This window comes from Rhinopithecus roxellana, chromosome 12, assembly GCF_007565055.1.
Source record: "Rhinopithecus roxellana isolate Shanxi Qingling chromosome 12, ASM756505v1, whole genome shotgun sequence".
NCBI lineage: Eukaryota > Metazoa > Chordata > Mammalia > Primates > Cercopithecidae > Rhinopithecus > Rhinopithecus roxellana.
Genome location: NC_044560.1, coordinates 9,662,421 through 9,675,491, shown reverse-complemented (window position 1 = coordinate 9,675,491; position 13,071 = coordinate 9,662,421). Strand labels below are relative to the sequence as shown.

The window sequence follows — 13,071 nt, the reverse complement described above, 5'->3', positions numbered from 1 at the left end:
GAATCTGGCTCTGTTCACAGTCATCCTGAAAGGTGGGTTTTATGATCCCTGGCTTAAAATGTGTGAGCTGGCCGGGCGAGGTGGCTCACGCCTGTAATCCCAGCACTTTGGAAGACTGAGGCGGGTGAATCACCTCAGAGTTCAAGATCAGATTAGCCAACATGACAAAACCCCATCTCTGCTAGAAATACAAAAATTAGCCGGTGTGTAGCGGATGCCTGTAGTCCCAGCTACTATGAGACTGAGGCAGGAGAATCGCTTGAACCTGGATGGCGGAGATTGCAGTGAGCTGAGATTGCGCCACTGCACTCCAGCCTGGGCGACAGAGTAAGACTCTGACTCAAAAAAAAAAAAAAAAAAAAAAAAAGTGTGAGCTGACACTCAAGGGTGAAGGGTCTCACCCAGAGTCACACAGTTGATAAACACCAGCCTTCCAACCCAGGACCTTCTGACTCCAAAGCCTCCATTTCACTCTCTAAATCCCCCTCACACAACCCTTTCTCTGGTGGCACCAGGTCTTTCCCTGCAATGCACATGGGCCACAGTCCTGTTTATCTCCTCCATTCATTCCTTCCACAATCATTGGATGAGGCTTCCACCTTCAGTCATCACCTGTGCAAGATGAGGGGCCTGCCATGGGGGCAGGGACTATGTCATCCCTGTTCACTGTGATATCCTCAGCACCTGGCACCTTACCTGGTGCAGAGCTGGTCTTCAGCAAATATCTGTTGAATGATCAGTATGAGGGTGACAAAGGCATGGACTTCACTGGAAGTAGCTCCCAGGTGTCACTAATGAGTGAAAGTGTGCCTCCTTTATTGTGGGTTTTAAAACAAGAAAGGACCAGAGCATTCTGGCATGGGGGCCCCCTGGCTCTGGAGGCATGATGAGGCTGTCTGACCTCTTGCTGGTCCAAGCAGAACACCAGTCTCAGAGCTGGAAAGCATGGATGGCAGGCAGCCACGCTGGCCCCACAGGCCAGGAAATGCCATGGCCCAACATGCTGAGCCCCCATCACCACCACCTGCCCTGCCATCCCTCTTCCTTCTGCTTCTCCAAACGTACTCATCTCATTCATTCATCCAGTCAGTCGCTCAACAGTTATTGAGTGCCTGTTCTGGGCCAGGCAGGTTCTAGGTCACAGCACGAGAAAGTCAATGGTACAAAGATTCAAGACACAGCCCTTGCCCTCTGCAGCACAAAGTCCCAAGGGAGAGGCAGATACGTAAGTGGACAGTGATAAGCATGACAGGAGGGGTCAGTGCAGGTGCAGGGGGATTGTAGGAGGGCCCTTTCTGTGCCATTTGGAAACGATGTGGAGGTTTTTGTAAGAATCAAGAGCTGATTCCACATTCAAGACTCTGTAATGTTGCGAGTTGCAATGGTGTTTGCAGTGGTGGTTAATGTTTGTTGTTTGTGGTGGTGGTTAATGTTTAATATTCATCTCAGCCACCAAAACAGGTCTGAATTTCAACACGGTACTCAGAGATCCTTCACTCCCCACAGAACAACAGCTTTTGGAATCAGGGGAACTCTGGGTTCCAGTCCCAGCTCTGCGATTTTGAGCACTGAAACTTTCCGAACCTGTTTCCTTCTCTGCCTTTCAGGGTTGCAGGGGTTAAATGGATAGCATTAATCACCTTCCTTTCACAGGCCGTTAGCACTCAATCAAACCTGCTTCTCCCTCTCAAAGATGTTTAAGACCCAGGCAAGTCACAGAACCTCAACAGAAAAGGAGTAACATCAAGGGGCACCTCCACATCATGTTCCCCACTGCCCTGAAGGAGAACGCCTCTAAGCTTAGCAAAAACAAGTTTGAATTTTTGTTCACAAGAACTTTTCTATAAAAGCAATACATCAAAGAAAAAAGTTTCGGAACAGATTAGAGCAGACTCAGACGGGCTCAGTTTCCCTTACCCGCCCCCGCCCCGCAGGGCGCTGCTCACTGCTGGACTCAGAAACCCCAGCTGGCTTTTCACTTCCAAGATTCTCCAAGGACCACACCCGACAAACACGTCACCACCCTGGCTGGCACAGAGCACAGTGGGTGGAAGGAAGAGAGCAGGGCTTTGGGGAACCTCCCGCCCAGGGTTTCACCACCAGCGCCCCACATGACCTTGGGCAAGTCATGTCACTTCTGGGGACCTCGGTAGTTTCATCTAAAGACGAGCATTAATACCTAGGTCCAAGGTGCCAGACACATCCGAGGCTGGGAAAGCACGAACGCTCTCCCCGCCAGCACCCCAGGACTGTTGATGTTTTTGATTTATGGCCTCCCCTTCCTGCCTCCTTTCCAACTTCCTTCCTCATCCCAGTCCTCCAAGCATTGACAGCCCATGGATTTAAGCCACATTTGAGCGCGGTCTGGGGCAGTCGGCAGGGTAGGAACATTCCAGCGTAGGCTGGGGGGAAAAGGGACAGAGTCGCGCTCTTGCCACTGCCTGTGCCTCTGCGCCTCTTCCTGTACATCCTCCTCTGACCCGCCACCCAGGCTGCTGGGCTGGGGTACCCTGGGGTGCCCGCTTTTACCTTTGAAGATTCTCCCCTCCTGGGTGAGCAGGGCGGCCCCCACGGGAAAGTGACTGTAGGGGCAGTAGGCTGACTTCTTGGCCTCCTGGGAGCAAACCAGCAGCTGCTGGACACACTCGGGCTTCAGGGTGCAGGCGGGAGGCTTCTGGGCCATGTTGGTACCCTAGGCAGGCAACAGAGCTGTGGAAACAGGACCTCTGGCCACCCTGGGCTGGGGCCCCAGACACGATTGCAGCTCCTCCCCCGGGGTGTGTCCCTGCAACCAGATGGCAGGCTGTTAGGTACGCGGCTTTCAGGATGCAGAGTCTAGGAGAGGAGCCTCCCATGGTTTGGACTCAGCAGGTGTGGTGTAAGACGGTGCCTGCGTGTGCTTCACACTCTCCCTTGGGAACCACTCTCACTATCGGACACACTGAGGGGTGGGTCAGAAGGTGGTGCCACGCTACTAGAAGGGGAAGCTACTGGGTGGGTCAGTGTGGGATCTCAGAGGTCCAAGCTCCAAGGGCTGACAGCCCTCGGTTTGTTAAATCACTTTTTCTCTCCTCCACTGAGGGAAGGACTGAGGCTGAAAGGGCAGGGCTGGGGCAGCCAGTGTGGCATCCCCGAGACAGGAGGCATGAACAAGCTGCAGTGCGACTGAGAGCGTCTTTATTTTCACCCATTGTCCTTCCAACTTCTCTTTGCCCCAGCCCAGAATTAAAAAGTATCTCAGCTGCTGGGTGCAGTGGCTCACTTTGGGAGGCTGAGGCAGGAGGATTGCTTGAGCCCAGGAGTTTGAGAACAGTCTTGGCAATATGGCAAAACCCCATCTCTACAAAAAATACAAAAATTAATTGGGCATGGTGGCATGTGCCTGTAGTCCTAGCTGCTTGGGAAGCTGAGGTGGGAGGATGGCTTGAACCTAGGAGGCAAAGGCTGCAGTGAGCTCAGATTGCACCACTGCATTTCAGCCTGGGTGACAGAGAGCCAGATCCTGTCTCAAAAATAAATAAATAAATAAATAAATAAATAAATAATAAAAAAAAAAAATGGCCGGGTGCGGTGGCTCAAACCTGTAATCCCAGCACTTTGGGAGGCCAAGATGGGTGGATCACGAGGTCAGGAGTTTGAGACCATCCTGGCTAACACGGTGAAACCCCGTCTCTACTAAAAAATACAAAAAAATTAGCTGGGCGTGGTGGCGGGTGTCTGTAGTCCCAGCTACTCGGGAGGCTGAGGCAGGAGAATGGCGTAAACCCGGGAGGTGGAGCTTGCAGTGAGCTGAGATCTGGCCACTGCACTCCAGCCCGGGCGACAGAGCAAGACTCCGTCTCAAAAAAAAAAAAAAAAAAAAAAAAGTATCTCAATTGGAGAGTGGAGGGAACCATTGAGATTATTCACTTGGGCCCCCTCATTGTTTTGTTGCAAAATAGATAATGGTGGTAAAGAAATGTGTTTGCATCCTGGTTCTACTGCTTTCCATGTGTACAAGCTTTGGCAGGTCATTTGACCTCCCTGAGCCACAGTTTCCTCATGTCAACAGCAGGGATAGTAATAATCCCTGTTCTAGATCCTGAGACTATAGAAGAGCTCCAGCTTTGGAGTTTAGTAAACCATGGTTTGAATTCCATTCCTGCCATTTATTAGCCATATGACGTTGGGAGAGTCACACACAATATCCCTAAGCCTCGGTGTCCTCATCTGCAAAATGGGCGCACTAACATGATTTCACTTCCAGAGTTGTCATGAGGATTGAATGAGATAATGCGTGTACAATGGGTGTGGCTGGAGAGTCTGGTGACATCATGATGTGAACACCCTTTATGACTCCACACAAACTGGGTTATTGTCATTAAGTGACTCAGCCAAGATCACATGGGGTAGAACTCCAGCTTGAGTGGCCAAAGACATCCAACTGTTTCCATACCCCTGCCTAGCAGGAGAGTTTGGATGGGGAATGGGGAAGGGGCAGGCAGAAAGGCAGGGGAAAGGAGAAAACAAGGCAGCATCTCATGTCCTGCATGCTGGCATATCTGTGTCCCAGACTTGGAGCTCTCAGCCATATGTGGACACCGCAGACACCCAGGTGGGCCGCCGAAGAGTTGGGTAAAGTTTGCTTCCTTTCCTCCTCGCCTCCCCTCCCTTCAGATCCCCTCCCCTCCCACTGCATCCAGCCCTCAGAGAGGCAGCCTATTCCCTCCTGCTGGGGCTGAGGGCCCCTCCACCCACGCACTTTTCTCCTGTCTCTATACCTTTGGCATCTAGAGCAGTTTCCTGGATCTCAGACGGCCAAGGATGTCTCAGGACACTGTGTGCCCACTCGACGTGGGAATAATTCTAAGGCTCTTTGGGGTTAAGTATAATTACAACTGGGAAAAGAGTTGTAGTGCCCTGCTGGCCTGACAGGCCTGTCAGAGACCTCAATAAGTCATCCCGTTTCTGTCCCCTGCCCTGTCTCAGTTTGCCCCACCCAGCCCTGCCCAGGCCTGGGACCGGACTTCAGGATTCCTTGACTCCACAGTGCTAGGAGAACCTAGATGACCTCCCGAGCTAATTATAGCCCTTGGCACCTTCAAAGCTCTTTACCTGCACGTAGTCATACGTGAGGGCAGCGCTCATTCCAAACCCAGCTGTATGGAGCGTGGGTGCCAGTGGTGGCTCTAGAATTCCTTTTTCTTTTTTGAGGCAGAGTCTCACTCTGTTGCCTAGGCTGGAGTGCAGTGGGACGATCTCAGCTCACTTCAACGTCTGCCTCCTGGGTTCAAGCAATTCTTGTGCCTCAGCCTCCCAAGTAGCTGGGATTACAGGTGTGTGCCACCATGCCCAGGTAATTTTTTGTAGTTTTACTAGAGATGGGATTTTGCTGTGTTGGCCAGGCTGGGCTCAAACTCCTGGCCTTATGTGATCTGCCCACTTCAGCCTTCCAAAGTCCTGGGATAACAGGTGTGAGCCACCGCACCTGGGCTAGAATTCCTAATGGAAGGGGCTTGGGCTGGTCATCCGGTTGGAGGGAGAAAGTGGGCTTGGAAACTTGCTTAGAGCTAAGTCACAGATCAATAATATGAACAGTACTTTCTAACACGTTTTTCTTTTCACTTTATGTAAAATTAAGAAAAGTTGGCTGGTTGCAGTGGCTCACACATGTAATCCCAGTGCTTTGGGATGCCAGGGTGGGAGGATCACTTGAGGTCAGGAGTTTGAGACCAGCCTGGACAACATAGAAAGACCCTATCTTAACAACAAAAAAAATCCACTGGGCATGCTGGTGTGCACCTATAATCCTAACTACTCAGGAAACTGAAGCAGGAAGATCACCTGAGCCTAGGTGTTTGAGGCTGCAGCGAGCTATGATTGCATCACTGTACCCCAGCTTGAGTAACATTATGTTATGAGACCCTGTCTCAAAAAAAAAAAAAAAAAAAAGAAAGAAAGAAAAATGAAGAAAAGTTAATTGCCCAGCTCAAAGAATAGAAAATCCATGGAGAGTGTTTTGAGTCATAGTGGAGATTTTCAAGGGTCCAAAGCCCTCCCTAAACCCTGCTCCCAGGCCTTCACACTGTGAGATGAACCACCAGAGTCTTCATGTTAGAGTCTAGGCACCATGCATTCACTTACTCATTCAATGAGCAGTTATTGATAATAGGAGCAAGCATTAATTTAGCTCTTTTTTGTGCCAGGCCCTATGCTAAATACATTATTTGAATGATTTCATTTAATCCTCATCACAAGATAAAGATACTATTATTGCCCATCTTCGACTGATGAGGACACTTGAACTCATAGACATCACAGCCTCAAAAATGGATCTCAGGCTGGGTATGGTGGCTCACGCCTGTAATCCCAGTGCTTTGGGAGGCTGAGGCTGGAGGAGGATCGCTTGAGGCCAGGAGTTTGAGACCACCCTGTGCAACATACTAAGACCCTATCTCTACAAAAAAAAAAAAAAAATTAGCCAGGTATAGTGGCACATGCCTTTAGTCTCAGCTACTCATGAGGCTGAGGTGGGAGGGTGGCTTGAACCCAGGAGTTTGAGGCTACAGTGAACTATGATGTTGCCATTCATTCCTGGGTGACAGAGCAAGATCCTGTCTAATAATAATAATAAATAATAATAATAATAATAGATCTTAAACCTGAGTTTGCCTGTCTTCTGAATCCTGGGCTCTCATCCATCCCATAATTCATGGGAGGAGCCAGTATAATGGATGGGCAAGGGGTGCAGGACTTGGCATCAGACCCATCTGTTTAAATATCACCAGTGGTATCCCCAGGCAAGTGATCTGTGCCTCTTTCCTCATTTATACAATGGGACAACACAAGGACCCATTTCTGGTGGATCGTGGTTTTATCCTGCTCAGGAAGGCTTCCCATCTCTTTTGTTTTATTTTGATTCTTTTAGGTGAGACCTCTTGGTGGGCTGCCAATCATTGTGCTTCCACTCCATGAGCAGGTACAAGCAGTTGACAAAGGATGTGCCAATCAGAGACCTCGCTTTTCTGCTGAGTCAGTGCGAATGTTGGTTTTTCCCATTGTGGCTGCTAAGCTAGGAAGATACAACGGTTGCTGGCAGCTAGCTTCCCCCTCTTGGTAGAGAGAGCTTGCTTGCAGAATGAAGCCTGATGGAGAGAAACAGAGCTGAGAGATGGAGGAAAAGAACCCCAATTGCTTGCTGAGTGTCTGGATCCAGCCATGCCTGAAGGCATGCTTTTAGATTTTCCTTTAATTGAGCCAATACAATTCACTTCTATCTTAAACTTGTTTGAGTTTTGTTTCTGTCAATCCTGTGGCATCTAGAGGAACGTATTACTTCCTAGGATGTTTGTAAAAATCAAATGAGATAATATACATAAAGATTTTAGCATGGCGAATGGCATGTGGTAAGTGCTCAAAAAGTGTTAACACATGTTATAGCAAATACTGTGTGCCAGGCCCTGTGTTTGGTACTAGAGAATCAGAGGTGGATGAGACTTGGTGCCTGTCCTGAGGATCTCACACTAGTGAAGGAGACAGATAAGCCAACAGACAGGTATAAAACACTATAAAACAAGATTAGGTACTGGGTCTCATAGCAATACAGAAAAACTACTGTTTGGAAGGAGTGGTGGGGTAGGTAGGTTAGGGAAAGCTTCCCAGGTAACAAGAGGATAAAATGAGTCTTTTTTATTTTATTTATTTATTTTTATTTTTATTTTTTGAGATGGAGCCTTGCTCTGTCACCCAGGCTGGAGTGCAGTGGCACGATCTTGGCTCACTGCAACCACCGCCTCCTGGGTTCAAGCAATTCTCCTGCCTCAGCCTCCCAAACAGCTGGGATTACAGGTGGGTGCCACCATGCCTCGCTAATTTTTTGTATTTTTTTTTTTAGTAGAGATGAGGTTTCACCATGTTACCAGGATGGTCTCAATCTCCTAACCTTGTGATCCGCCCCCCGCCTCAGCCTCCCAAAGTGCTGGGATTATTACAGTCGTGAGCCATTGCACCCAGCCCAAAAGGAGTGCTAAATGATGGGTGACTGTTCATATTGGACAATGTGGGTATAGCAAATACTGTTGGAGCCTCACCCACACCCCCTTAGCCATCCCAGATGTCACCTCCAGCTTTAATGGATAGTTTCTAAACATACCCATGGCTTCTTACCTTAAGCATTCCCTGGGCATATGATTCTGCTCAGCCCATGCATAGGGTAGGCCAGAAATGCCAGGGAGTTAACACTCCCTGGAAGGATTATGACCCATAATATATCAATAATTCTTTTTTCTTTTCTTTTCTTTTCTTTTTTTTTTTTGAGACAGTCTTGCTCTGTCACCCAGGCTGGAATGCAGTGGCGTGATCTCCACTTCCTGCAAGCTCTGCCTCCTGGATTCTCTCCAGTCTCCTGCCTCAGCCTCCCGAGTAGCTGGGACTACAGGTGCCCGCCACGATGCCCAGCTAATTTTTTTGTATTTTTAGTAGAGACTGGGTTTCACCATGCTAGCCAGGATGGTCTTGATCTCCTGACCTCGTGATCCACCCGCCTCGGCCTCCCAAAGTGCTGGGATTACAGGCGTGAGCCACCGCCCCTGGCAATATATCAAGAATTCTTAAAACCAGTAAGAAAAAGACAAACATCCCAACAGAAAAGTAAGCAAAAGACTTGAACAGATATTTTACAGAAGAGATGGTGATGGAAAAAAGTTCTCTACAAACTTTCAAGTCTTCAAACTTGGCTACATAAAAATTAAGGAGTTTTATTTGATGAAGGACTTCATGGACAAAGTCAGTAAAAAGTTGAAAAAAACAGGAAACAGATCTTTTCGGCTGAGCTCAGGGGCTTATACCTGTAATCCCAGCACTTTGGGAGTCCGAGGTGGGAGGATCACTAGAGGCCAGGAGTTCCAGACCAGCCTGGGCAACATGCCGAAACCCCATCTCTACTGAGTAGTAGTCCCAGCTACTCAGGAAGCTGAGGTGAGAGGATGGCTTGAGCCCAGGGAGGTTGAGGTTGCAGTGAGCCATGACTGAGCCACCGCACTCTAACCTGGGTGACAGAGTTGAGACTCTGTCAAACAAAACAAAACAAAACAAAAAAAACAAAAACTCTTTTCGATGGCTGAAATGATTGCAAATAATTAATATAGTGACTACGTAAGTGACGCATGACAAACCAACAAGAAAAAGACAAGGAACTCTATAGGGAGATGGTCAAAAAATATGGATGGGCAATTTACAGAAAGGGAAGTATTTGTTTTTATTTTTCATTTATTTTTTGAGATGGAGCCTCGCTGTGCCGCCCAGGCTGGAGTGCAGTGGCACGATCTCGGCTCACTGCAAGCTCTGCCTCCCGGGTTCACGCCATTCTCCTGCCTCAGCCTCCCGAGTAGCTGGGACTACAGGCCCCTGCCACCACGCCCAGCGTTTTTGTATTTTTAGTAGAGATGGGGTTTCACCCTGTTAGCCAGGATGGTCTCTATCTCCTGACCTTGTGATCTGCCCGCCTCGGCCTCCCAAAGTGCTGGGATTACAGGTGTGAGCCACCGCGCCCGGCCAGAAAGGGAAGTATTTGTACAACATTTTAAAGTATTCACAGAGATGAAATTAAGACAGTAAGATGTCACTTTACACTCATCAGAATGGCAAAAAAAAAAAAAAAGTTGGATAATGATAAGGGTTGGCAAAGATGAGGAGAGACTTGAGTCCTCCTGCACTGTTGCTGGGATTTTAAACTGGTGCAACCTTCTGGAGAGCAACTTAGCAGGGCTCAGTAAAATTAGGCACGCGCTTACCTTGAGATTCAGTGATTCTAGCCCTAGGTCAACAGAGACACTCTTACCTGTATCCATAAGAAGATCTGAATGAAGATACATTTTGAAAAGTTTTATTTATTATTATTATTATTATTTTTTGAGACAAAGTTTCACTTACTCTGTTGTCCAGGCTGGAGTGCTGTGGTGCAGTCTCAGCTCACTGCAACCTCTGCCTCTCCGGCTCAGGCGATTATCCTGCCTCAGCCTCCCTAGTAGCTGGGACTACAGGCACGTGCCACCATGCCCGGCTGATTTTTTGCATTTTTGGTAGAGACAGGGTTTTGCCATATTGGCCAAGCTGGTCCCAAACTCCTGACTTCAGGTGATCCACCCACCTCGGCCTCCCAAAGTGCTGGGATTAGAGGCGTGAGCCACCGCTATCAAAAGTTTTAAAGTTTTACTTTTCACTTCTTTTTTTTTGAGATGGAGTCTCGCTCTGTCGCCCAGGCTGGAGTGCAGTGGCCGGATCTCAGCTCACTGCAAGCTCCGCCTCCCAGGTTCACGCCATTCTCCTGCATCAGCCTCCCGAGTAGCTGGGACTACAGGCGCCCGCCACCTCGTCCGGCTAGTTTCTTGTATTTTTTAGTAGAGATGGGGTTTCACCGTGTTAGCCAGGATGGTCTCGATCTCCTGACCTCGTGATCCACCCGTCTTGGCCTCCCAAAGTGCTGGGATTACAGGCTTGAGCCATCATGCCTGGCCTACTTTTCACTTTTAAGTCTTTCATTCATCTGGAATTAATTTATATTAATTCTGGTATAAGGCAAGGATCCAATTTAATTTTTTCCATATGGATATCCAATTATCTCAGCACTATTAATTGAATACTCCCTCCTTTCCCCAGAGATCGACAATGCCAGCTGTGTTAAGTTTCAAATTTCTATTTGAAATTCTATTTGAGTGAGAATGATTTTGGACTCTCCATTCTGTTCCACTGGTGAATTTGTTCATTCCTACACGTATACCATACCTATCTTTATTATTACAGTTTAACAATAAGTCTTGATTTCTGGAGATTTATCTTCCCGTTGGGGTTTTCCTCTTCTATATAAATTTTGGAATCGATTTTTCAATTTCCTTTGAAAACCATCTTATCTTGCCTCTGGAGGAGTTTGTTGGAATAGTTCATTCCTTGACATTTTGGTAGGATCTTTCTCTAAAACCATCTGAGTCTGGTGTTTTCGTTTAAGAAAAAAAAGCTAAACTATTCGCTGCGTGCAATGACTCACACCCGTAATCTCAACTTTTTGGGAGGCTGAGGTGGGAGGTGGGAGGATCCCTTGAGGCCTTAGAACTTATTAATCATGCTCTTCAAAAAACGATTATCTCCCTTATTTCCATCTAACTGATCTATCAGTTTCTGGAAGAGGTTTGTTAAAATCTGCAACTACAACTGTTCATTTATATATATTTTCCATGTATTCCCATTAGTTGTTGCTTTATATCTTTTGAAGCTATATTGTCAGGTACATATATATATATATATTTGTTAACATTATATCTTCTTGATTGTCTCTTTTATTTGTATATAATGTCCCTCTCTATTTCTCATGCTTTTTACTAAAATCTTATATCCTTTTCTTTCTGATGTTAATGTTAATAGTTTAGGAATCCCTTTAAGAGTTCTTAACCTGTATTTTACTATAGACTATGTTGGCAACCTGGTGAGGCCTAAGAGTCCCGTTTTTCTTTTTTTTTTTTTTGAGACAGACTTTCACTCTGTTGCTCAGGCTGGATGGAGTGCAGTGGCACGATCTTGGCTCACTGCAACCTCTGCCTCCCCGATTCATGTGATTCTCCTGCCTCAGCCTTCTGAATAGCTGGGACTACAGGCGCGTGACACCATGCCTGGCCAATTTTTGTATTTTTAGTAGAGACTGGGATTTCACCACATTGGCCAGGCTGGTCTCGACCTCCTGATCTTGTGATCTGCCCACCTTGGCCTCCCAAAGTGCTGGGATTACAGCATTTTGGGAGGAGTGAGCCACAGCACCTGGCCCTATGAGTCTCTTTTTAAAATAATGGTTTTATTTCATTTTATTTCACTTTTTTGAGATGGAGTCTCACTCTGTCACCCAGGCTGGAGTGCAGAGGCACGATCTCTGCTCACTGTAACCTCCGCCTCCCGGGTTCAAGCGATTCTCCTGCCTCAGCCTACTGAGTAGCTGGAATTATAGGCACGCGCCACCACGCCTGGGTAATTTTTGCATTTTTAGTAGAGACAGGGTTTCACTATGTTGGCCAGGCTAGTCTCAAACTCCTGACCTCAGATGATCCACCCGCCTTGGCCTCCCAAAGTGTTGGAATTACAAGTGTGAGCCATCGTGCTAACCAAAATAACAGTTTTTTTGGTTTGTTTTTGTCTTTTTTTTTTTTTAACATTCCTATTTATTTTATTTTTACTTCAAAGGCTACATACATGCAATCATCACATATGCTTTAAAGTTCAAAAAATAAAAATACTTCAAAATCCATTTATTTATGGAAATATATATGACAATTATAGTGAAGTCAATTATATCCTTTTTTCTAATCTATCAGAAAAATACTTATAAAAAAGAGTTTTAATTCATGTCCAGAATAATTTTTTAAAATTCTTGAGTCATAATTTAAAAATAAGTTGTATGTTAGCACAATGTTTGGAGAAACAAGTCCCAGGCTTTTGCTAATGGGATCTGATATTCTCATACTTCATTTTGAAATCCCTAAGGAAACTCAAGTTTAGGTGGAAAAAAAGCATTTTAGAAAACCTATGGCGATAAGTATTCTGGCTGAGGTGGTTACTAACCAAGTGAAGGGCACGACTTCCATAAACAGATAATGTTCAAAGTCCTTTAAAACGTTTGAATGGAGATTTTTATCTACAAGCACATAGTGAAGGCTTAAAGTAGCCTTGAGTCTCTCTGCTGGTCAACACTGCAAGAGGAATTAAAAATCCCAGGTACCGTGAAGTTCTGAGTGCATTGCCCTTTTGAAAAATGTGTGAGCAGACACTAGCTCCCGTGACTCCAAAAACAAGCCGACTGGGGGAAGTGTCTTTGAAGGCCCTGCCCTTTATCAGGCAAAAGCAGAGAAAGGCTTGGCAAAGTCAGGAGAGGGAAATCGGCGTATTCTGAGCAAATCTCCATGGTCCAGAGGATGACCATTTCCTTCTAATACAACCAATATTTCTTTGGTAGTGTAATACAATATATATCAACAATCCCAATAACTAATATGAGCAGAATGCACTCAAAGTTCAACTTTGTAAACATTCACATGCATCCTGGAAATGAGATGT

The 13,071-nt window shown here is 46.6% G+C and overlaps 1 protein-coding gene across 3 annotated transcripts in view; it reads right to left on the bottom strand.

Moving 5' to 3' along the window:
- CDA (cytidine deaminase) overlaps positions 1 to 2,853 on the bottom strand; it is a 29,121-nt gene extending 26,268 nt beyond the window's left edge. The window contains exon 1 of one of the 3 annotated variants that reach the window (XM_010364327.2): positions 2,530 to 2,853. In XM_010364327.2, the coding sequence (XP_010362629.1) occupies positions 2,530 to 2,683 (154 nt within the window). In that variant the 5' untranslated portion in view covers positions 2,684 to 2,853. The remainder of the gene's footprint in view (positions 1 to 2,529) is intronic. The other 2 variants (XM_030913471.1, XM_030913472.1) reach the window with 2 other exon arrangements.
- Positions 2,854 to 13,071: the final 10,218 nt, after the last annotated feature.